Source organism: Lissotriton vulgaris, chromosome 11, assembly GCF_964263255.1.
Source record: "Lissotriton vulgaris chromosome 11, aLisVul1.2, whole genome shotgun sequence".
In the NCBI taxonomy this organism is placed as follows: Eukaryota; Metazoa; Chordata; class Amphibia; order Caudata; family Salamandridae; genus Lissotriton; species Lissotriton vulgaris.
In genome coordinates this window covers 340,461,931-340,472,249 of record NC_141699.1, presented here as the reverse complement: position 1 = coordinate 340,472,249, position 10,319 = coordinate 340,461,931, and the positions used below count along the sequence as shown (strand labels likewise).

Genomic DNA, 10,319 nt, shown 5'->3' with positions numbered 1-10,319 from the left:
ACCCTTACGTCATGAGATGCGTCACGCATCTGCCTACCCTTGCGGCACGGCGCACCGCATTGTAAATGCGGGGCATCTGCCGTGACGTAAAGGTAGTTTTGCGTGACGCATTTGTTCTGGTGTATCTCTGCTGATATGCAGAGATACGCCAGAACTCGTAAATATGCCCCATAGCTTCTAAAAAGCCAAAGTAGCAACTCATCAAAGATTTAACTCCAGTCGTAAATGCCATTTTTACCCGCAATGCATGCTTTTTTGAGTCTTTACACATCAATAGGAAAAGGTGCGTGATCTGGGCGACCCCTATTCCTTGTGTTATTCCATGAAATGTATAAGTGGTTTGGAACCTAAACTGCAGTGCCAAACCATCGATTGAAAGGCAACACCTGAAAAGGGGTGGTGTGCTTTTGAAAAGTGTAAGCTGTCCACGAGATACAGGTCTAATACTGTGAATTAAGGCTGTGGGCACTGGGGGAGAACACCGGTGCACGCTTTTCCAGCGCAATATGCATAATGTCAATTGTATTTTTTACTGCAGCCCTTGACCCTTCAAGGGACATGGGGCTGCAATAAAAAAGTTAGCATTCTGCGAGAGAAAATGCCTGGGCTGAGGTGTAATGCCCAGTGCAGGGCTCCATCCTCCATTTGTAACCCTATTAGTAGGATTTCCAAACAGAAGTCTGCTCATTACATTACTAATCCACAGATACATTTCCGGGGGACCTCTTCCGGGAAGAACCCAAAATATGGGTACCATATTTGTGTGCCCTGTTTAATGCCATCCTGAAGGGTTTGGATCCCCCCGATACCTGGCGTAAGGCGGAGATAGTTCCCATTTTTAAAAAAGGTTGTCCTATTTCGCCCTTTAACTACAGACTGATTAGTTTAATCGACATCACCCAAAAACTTCTCGGCCGGGTGCCTTTGCACCATCTCCAGGGCTGGTTGGAAGAAGAACAAATACTAAGTCCCTACCAGGCCGGCCTCAGATCGAACATGCCAACCGTAGACCACATATTTAGATCACAATTACTTTTCTGGAAAACGGTGACTATAGAGGGTGGCAGCCTCTACCATATATTTGTTGATCTGAATTCGGCTTTCGATCTTGTCCCTCGGGAGAAACTCTGGAAGGTGCTGAGTGATCTTGGAATTCCTCTCTACCTTCTCAAAGTTATAGAGAGGGTCCACCTGGGAAATTTTGCCCAAGTACGTTGTGGAAAATATGGGGAATTTACTTCCCGTTTCCCGGTTCAAAAGGGGGTCTGGCAGGGATGTGTTTTAACCCCTACCTTCTTTTGTCTTTTTATTAACGGTCTTGTTGACCACCTTATAAGCATAAAGGATAACGACACTCCCAAGTTAGTATCGGGGAGGGTGCCTATGTTGATGTTTGCTGACGACACCCTGTTACTTTCAAAAACATCAATGGGTATCCAGGGCACTCTTGATGGCTTTGCCAATTTTTGTAAGTTGCAAGGGCCGGAGATCAACTTAACTAAAACTAAATACATGATCTTCAATCCCCCCAGCATGACTAGGCCAAACCCTTCTCTAAATGGTACTCCTATAGAAAGAGTAAAGATATTTGACTATCTGGGAGTTACCCTGTCAGAGCATTTGAAATGGGGGCCCCAGCTGGCCAAAGCAAGACTCAGGCTAACCCAGACAGTGGGCGGTATAATGAAAACATACAGAAGTTCAGTTTTTAAACCAGCTGCCTCTGTGGTGGAAATCTACAAAGCACAAGCAAGGGGTGCCACTCTATACAGGGTGGAGTTGTGAGGGCATTGCTCTACCACCAACCTAACAAAGTTCGTGTACAACTTCATGCGGCAGCTTGTTGGCATACCTCGTAGTACCCCCCTTATTCCCCTCTGTATGGACATGGGCATCAGGCACCTTGATGAAGAGATTGCCCTGAGACCTTTAACATTCTGGAGGAGGCTATGGATTATCCCAGAGTTGTCCGTTTTTAGGGCAGAGTTAAATGAGCTCCTGGCCATCTATATCACCAAGGAAATCCCTTGGCTTTGTCACATAAGGGTTCTTGCCTTTAAGTTAGGCAAGCCGGGCCTCTGGAGAACTCCCGAACCATCATGTGATTTCCAGGTTAGTGCCACATGTGGTCGTTTGACAGCGGAGTTTTTCTTAGTTAAAAACACATATAGCAAGGAACATTTTCTGGATTTTATTCAGCCCCCACTGGCCAAGAAATTGTATGTGCAATTTAGATTAGGGACCCTCCCATTACTAGCGATTACCAGCAAATGGGTTAAAGATCAAAATGGGGATTGTCCTGCATGTAATTAAAAGGTGGAGTCTGAAATACGCGTCCTGTTCCTCTGCCCAGCCTATTGGTTGCCGCGCAAGCATTGGTTAATCCAACTTTGTAAGAACCTGGGCTTTGTGCGCTGTGCAGAGGCCTACAGACTTTTAAAGGACGACTTCCATGCACCAATACTCTTTGCTGTATCCCAATTTTTAAATTGCATGTGGCACATCCGACAAGCTATCTTAAAGTAGAACCTTTGCGGAAGTGGAAATGCACGGAATTTAGATAGGTTTATTAGTTGTATCCATGTTTTGGGTTTATTGTTTTAGTCCCATATTTTTAGAATTGGAATACTTTAGAGCGCAACCCTCCTTTATTTAGCTGCTTTTATCTTCTTTTAATGGGCTGAAGATTATTTCAGAAAGCTTTTTTACTTTTTTTGAGATTTTTAATTCTTGTGTGTCCAGCGGATTACCATTGTTCCAATATATGAATTTGAGAAACCCACATTTGTTTAATTACAAATGTACAATATCTGTTTTACTGCTACCTGTACTAAAGTTATTCAACGGAACTAATCCACAGGTCTACCTACTTTTATCTGAAAATAAACTCGAATTTGTCATCCCTAAGTAGAAACTTAAAACATGGGACGGCAGGAACTGTTCGTCCATGCCCTTTGCCTTGAGGGCTGAAGCGACTCTCCTGAATATCAGGAAACAATTGAAAACATTCAGGCCTTAGCTGTTCCTTCAATATGCGGTCTAATAGGACTGAATGGCAGAATCTACTGTCCCACGCGCACACCTAGAGACTCTAGTTTAGTCTGTGAATGGTGGTGCACATTATAAACAGCTAAAATAAAATATAAAAACATATATATCTAAACATCTCCTGTCTTTCGAAAAGTGCGTATTCCAATAAACAGTTCACACCTCCTACTACGTACAATCGGTCTTTCAGCAAATTACACAGTGGCAGTCTTTTTTCTTAGAAGCCACTGAAAAAAGACTAATCTGTTAAAATGAAAAGGAGTTGCTTTTTCGTGTCTCCCTCACCAAATATCGATATGAGGGGATCACCTACTGTGAATAAGAGCAACAAAAGGGAAATTAACTGTACAGAGAAGGATGAAGGAATTATCAGTTATCAATAATATTGAAGTTATTGAATATCTATAAATATAAATAGATGAAGAAAATAATAAAGTTAAAGTACAGACAAAAATAATAAATGGTAAAAACACCCCAAGGATAAACGTATTAACCTGCCCTTTTACTTTGCAGGTGGCTTTCTGCGACTATTGTGAATAGGCTGTGAAGCTGCAATGCACCTAAATGGGCACTGTGGCAATCTGAAAAAAGGTTGAACCAGAAAACATCACAGAAAGTAGGGTTCCATGCCTCGTCCAAAAATTCAGTACTCTAACATTAGTACCAATAAGCATCGATTCGTTAAGCAAGTTGGCCCTTACCCTGTGCCCATATTTTCATTCGGGTAATTATGTTGAAATTATCAGTATTTCCCACTGAATTTTTAAACTGTCCATCCCTGCGGTTCTGGCCTATCCCCAATTGCTCTTGACCTTTGGCTCTCCATTAAGTACCGAATTAGTGTGATGTTTCAACACGACTCAACTTCATGCATGACTTGCGCTAATTGTTACTTGCGCAGATTAATTCTGTCCCAGCCATTTTGGCGGGACGCTGATGTTATTCTCAGTCAATCCCATTATGTGGATGGTGTGCTTTGTCATCTTAAGTAATTCAGGGATAACATTTCCCGTATTTTTAATACATACATTTATACCTTGATTAGGTTACGTGTCCCCTACACCCCGGTCCTGATGAAGACCCCACAGGAAGATTAACACTAATATCTGCACGTATGAGGGTCGAAACGTCGACAACTGATTGTCCTTCATCGTCAACTCCACACCCCATTGTTTTCATTCATTGAACATTTGGAGTATGATTTGTGTTTAAAATAATTCGCATGAACCTGTTGGTCTTGTTTTGTGGTACAGATTTTGTAACTTTGTGAAATAAGCTTTAATTACTGATTTTACTGTCACTTACGAATCCTTTTTCTTTCCTTCACCAATTCCCAACACTATCACACCACCCTCCCCGTCTTTACCTTTGGGGCACTGTGAATAACCACAGATTAATGATTGTGTAAAGTATACATATTCAATATATCATCCCATTGTGAATTAAACAATGTGGATTGAAGTTATGTTTGTTTGATTATTTTCATCTCTTTGGTTAATGCTCTCATATTACTGGGACCCCTTCCTATTACTCATTTGATAACCCAGGTCCCCGTAACTTTAACTGGGTAAACCCCCCCTATCAATATCCTCGTCCAGACATGGCCAAAGAGAGAGGGGTGAAGACATCCTTGGCCCACGTATGAATGAATGAATGAATGAATGAATGAATGAATGAATGAATGAATGAATGAATGAATGAATGAATGAAACTGTTCTTATATTGCGCAAACGTTGCCCAGTGGGCGTCAAGGCGCCTAAGTCAAATGCAGAAGCTAGCAGCCCCCCCCAGTCCTATTCTCTCATAGGTAGGCCCTCTTAAAGAAGCAAGTTTTGAGAGGCTTTTTAAATGACTCGATTGAAGGGAGAGTTCTTATTTCAATGGGGATGGAATTCCAAAGCTGCGGGGCAACCACGGAGAAAGCTCTGGCTCCCCATCTAACAAGTTTGACACGGGGAACAACCAGTTGACAGAGTCCCGCAGAGCGAAGGCTTCTTGTAGGGATATAACGCATTAGAAGAGAACCGATAGCACTGGAGGGACCTTCTTTTAATGCTCTGTAGGCCAGACACAGAGTTTTGAAGGAGATTCTGTGCTGCACGGGAAGCCAATGAAGGTCCTTCCTGGCTGAGGTGGCGGAAGAGGCTTTCGGAAGATCCAAGACAAAGCGTTCTGCAGCATTCTGCACAATCTGCAGTCGGTGTATCAGGCTTTTATTGGCTTCCATGTACAGGGAGTTGCAGTAATCTAGCCTCGAGCCCACCAGGGCGACTGCAACCTGTTTGCGCGCCTGGGGGGAGAGATACCCGCAGATTTTATTAAGTATCCTGATCACACCCCAGCAGGTGGCCACGGTCCTGTTAACTTGTAGGGACATAGAAAGCGAGGTGTCAAATATTACACCAAGATTTCTGGCAGATTGGGAGGGAGTGGGGCAGATGCCAAGAGAGGAGGGCCACCACTCATTTGACCACACATCTTGGTCCTTCCCAAAGATCAACACCTCCGTTTTTTTTTTCCGCCGTTCAGTTTGAGGGAATTAATAGTCATCCAGTCTGCCACATACTGCATGCATACCCTGAAACTGGCAGCAGATGTGCTAACAGAGGTGTGAGCTAGTGACACCATGATCTGGGTGTTATCTGCGTAGGACACCACCTCCATCCCCTGAGATCTAACTAGTCTTGCCAGGGGAGCCACGTAGATGTTAAACAGAGTCGGACTTAAGGCCGACCCTTGTGGCACCCCACACTGCAATGACTTGGCAGGGGAGAGGTGGTTCCCAAGCATCACTCTCTGCTCCCTTTCAGTCAAGAAGGAATTTAGGAGACTCAGGGCCGGTCCCGTGACACCAGCTTCCCTCAGCCGAGATGTAAGAATGGCGGGGGACAGGGTGTCGAACACGGCCGTGAGGTCCAACAGAACCAAAACCGTAGTTTGGCCAGAGTCCACTTTGCGTTGGATGTTATCGACCACACAAGTGAGAGCGGACTCTGTGCTGTGGTGTTTTCTGAAGCCATGTTGGGTGTTATCGAGGTATTCAGAAGAGTCGAGGAACAATACCTTAAAACAAACCACTCACTTACTGTTGTAGTCTTCCCTACTCTCCACAGGATAATCATGGCTCCTATTAACAGAGCAGAGAAACCCATCTCAGACATATAGGACAACAATAAATGACAAGGTATATGGACTGAGTAAAGCAACATGGGCATGAGACATAATAAAAATGAGAATCAGCAATAAAAAGGTGTGCAAAAGATAAACACAATTGCAGCAAAAAATAAAGCCATGAAAAAAAGAGCAAAAAACCTCAGAATGTAAATTAGAGATACGTAAATCTGGGCTGGTGGTGGAAGATGAAAGATAGAATTCCACGATTTTCGTTACTAAAATGATATATTTGGCATGGGGCTGCAAACTGAAATAGAACCCAATGTATGATCACATATGCTTTAAAGTTAAGCCAATAAAAAAGTGTTTATGTGAAAGAGTTACCACTTCCTTTGAGCCGGTGGTAGTTTTTCAATGGTTGTGACTGCAATTGCAGTTGCAAACCATTTATATACCTGTTTGCCAATTGCAAATAGTAGGAGGCATCCTTTTCCTGCCCCTTCCTAATTGCAGTTCTGAATGAATCTCAAAACCTATTTTGCGAAAAGGTTTTCAAAATTCTGAAAGGGTTTTGCTACATCAAAAAAAACATTTGAGGTGGCAAACCCTCCGAGTTTGCAAATTGCACAGTTTGTAAGTTACAGTTTATAAATATATTTCCTTAAAAAAATATTTTTAAGAAATGATTTGCTATGCATTGAGGAATCCGTGTAGCCTGAGTGATATATTATTACATAGGTAAAGGGTGTACCATGTTGTATGCCCTTCAATGATGTTTAATAAATACACTTTTCAATGGGATGAGCAGACAGAATCTACTTTAAAAATAGAGACAAGGAAACATCTGGTGGATCCGTAGAGATAATGAGAATAAACTACATAAGCACTGACTTCCTTTCATACGCTTAGACTGGAAGGGAATTTACTTCCATAGTATGCTTATATGTAGGATGTGAAGATAGATGAAAAGTAATCAGCATTACAGGTAGAGACTTGGGGCTAATTTGTGGAGACTTCCACAACCTAATATTAGCTAAAATAGGCTGCCCCTTAAGAGGTACTTGATATAGATATTAAAACCACAGTATGGTGATGTTGATTATCTTGCTTTTTAAAACTCATAGAAGCATAATACTAAGATTCAAAGGACTCATATCTGTGTGAGGCCTGGCATATTTCAACTTTGCTTGATTTTTGAGTTTCTTAGCTAAAATCAAAAAATCATGTAATTATCCTGAAGAGGTATTAATCTCAAAATGTATTGGAATGAAATAGGAAAACTGGTATATAATGAATGCAACATGATTTTGTATCAATGAAAGTAAGTACAAAAAACATACCCATAACAACCGTTCAAGAATACATTTTAAATATGTACCCTTCATAAACTACTCTTTAGATAGTGATGAGAAGTGTCCAGTTGTGCTACACTTTGACTTACACCACTTTCCTATCTTCCTATTAAACCATTTGTCTTGGACCTTCAGCATGGACTACCAATTGGATCCTCGTTTATTCACCAACCCAGAAGTGCATTTCCTGTGGTACCTGCCACAAAAGGACCTCTGGAAACAGAATCTACATGCTGAAATGGGCGAGTTCAGAAAGCAGGGATATCTATTTTACAACACAAACAATTCTAAGGATCTGAGTCATGCAGGTGATTTTAATGTTGGATTAATCACCACATAAGGATGCAAAGAAGTAACATTTAAGTTCCATAAGCAATCAAGCAACAATTAGGAATAGCTTCTGCCTTTAGAAGGAAATAATTGGCACTGAAACACATTAGATCCCTTGTTGAATGTTCCTGGATGCTGGGAGGAGAAACGTTTTTCCCAAGCTGCTCCTCACTAGGAGATTATTTTCCAATCTTTAGAACTTACCAAGTTTCACCTAGTGCAGCGTGTAGTTGTGAATGGCATAAGACACCAAAACAAGGACAGCTGCCTGCAAACGTTGAGTCAGCCTTTGTCTGGAGACTGCTTGTTACCCTTCATTTGTGCTTACCTGGTGGTTTATCAAGCACCCTCAACAGATAATTGTTTCCTTACCAGCTCTGGGTGGTGTGTAAGTGCGGCAGTCACTGGATGGTCTCAGCTCAAGGTAGTATTGACAGTTGTCTGACCACAAGCAGCAATAGTAGAAGGTGATGACATCGTAGATCCAATGTGAGAAGACTGGAACTCTCGGGGGCTTCTTGTATGGCGGGGAGCCCCAATCATGGCCACGGTCAGGGGTGCTCCCTCCAGTAGAGTCTTTTGTCAGGACTTGGAACCCTGAGGAGTCGTAACAGCACTGCTGCCCAGAAGCGTAGTCAGGGCTGCAGATAAAAGCCCAAAGATAAGCTCAAACATAAGTACAAATTTCTGAAATTCCTAAAATCAGGTGACAGCAATAACAGCACAAGAAAAAGGTTTTCATTCTACACATTGGAACAAAGGCAGCAATAAAATCTAGATTTTGGTTTTGGACATCACATAGACCCTGTCCAAATACAGAGAAAAAGCACATACTATAAATGCATTAATTTCATGTGTTGCATGAGCCCAGTGCCAAACCCAAGGAACCTATGATGAAAGTGATTTAAAAAGTGTATACAGATACCTAGTGCCAAATTCAACCAGACAACCCTTTCCCATGCCAATGGCTGTCACAGACTGGAGTGAAACATTATCATCTTGTCACAATATAGTATCCAGAACGTTGTTGACTTCTACTATATCATGACGGTAGGTATATATGGGTAAGTACAGATTTACTATTATTAACTTCACATCTGCGTACTTTGAAGATGTGGAGTTAAGAATAGTAAATCTATACGTATATTTTTAGCTTCCACAATATTGTGATAGTTGACACTATTTGAGGAGGGCAATATTCAAAACGAAATATTGTAGTAGAACACCCTACCTGCTTTTATGACCAGACATGTATTACTGCTCATCTTTGTCTATGATTTGCCTTCACTGTTCCTCCTCTGAGTCTCTATCTGTTGTCTGAGTAAGGGGACTGTTTAACCCTGATAGGTTCGTTCTCCTGTGCCCCAGATGACGTTATCACGAATATACTGTTGAGTGATAAATAAAAGACTTTGTAATGTTGGTTTGGAATCTCCCACGCTTAGATTGGCTTTTGACTAAATGTCTGCTAATGAAGAGGTACAAAGGTGTGGAAGTCTGTCTGTGGTGATACCTTTGAGTAAACCGTGAAGGTATGCGAGTACTAGCAACATCTAATTATAGATCAATGATTACATCGTTCGCCATGTAATCTTATACTGTTTTGTAATTGAAGAAGGGTTGGAAAGGTGCCAAACAAGGGAAATGAGTAGAGAAAACAGTACATCAAAAGTTCGATTTGTACTTGAGTCTACTGCAGGCTAGGATCGGATCAGTAAGAGAAATACAGCAGGAACCATGATCATTGGTCCAAAGATGAAGCTTGTGACTGATGCTCAATGAAGACCTGGTTGAAGGGGTTAGTTCCTAGTTATTGGAGATACTGTACATTGTTACATATAACCGGCAGAGGTTCTGGATGCATGTGATGGCCACTTAAAACTGGGGTGCTTGAAATATTTGACTTACACAATAAAGTCTCTGCAACCCTATTTAGAAATAGATAGGTATTCAAATTACTGAATCTTTATTTCTAGCATTCAAGCCTTTTGAACATCCATCCTACTTAGAGGAGCGTACAATAGGCCAATTAAAAATAAGTGTTCTTGAAAAAATGGGCAATGGCTCACCAGTTCGAGGGACTAAAGTCCTGTGAAATTGCTTCCTGCAATGCTGTTTTTGGTCAGTGGGTATGTGATGTTACTTCTACAGTCCCTAAAGTTATAAACTATCATTTGTCACCAAAAGGTCATGTGATTATAAAAATCGATAACAAGGGGTCAGTTATGAGAAAAGTATAGAAAGCAGGTAAATACCAGGGGCCATATTACATATGTGGCGCATGTTCCAGCTAGCGTTAGGCGCACCTTTCAAAAGGTGTGCCCAGCTCTAACCAGGAAAATGCACCACACTATAGTGAATGGGCTGCCCCAGGGCAGCTGTGAACTTGCGCTGCCCCAGGGCAGCACATTTAGGTGAAAAATGGAGTGGCTGCTTTCAAAGGCACTCCGTGTTTCACTGTGCAGGTGGCACCCG

The 10,319-nt window shown here is 41.9% G+C and overlaps 1 protein-coding gene across 1 annotated transcript in view; it reads right to left on the bottom strand.

The window, feature by feature from the left end:
• SUSD2 (sushi domain containing 2) overlaps window positions 1–10,319 on the bottom strand; it is a 1,032,760-nt gene that overhangs the window by 623,302 nt on the left and 399,139 nt on the right. The window contains exon 20 of the mRNA XM_086943298.1: window positions 8,217–8,485. Coding sequence (XP_086799424.1) covers window positions 8,217–8,485 — 269 coding nt within the window. The remainder of the gene's footprint in view (window positions 1–8,216; window positions 8,486–10,319) is intronic.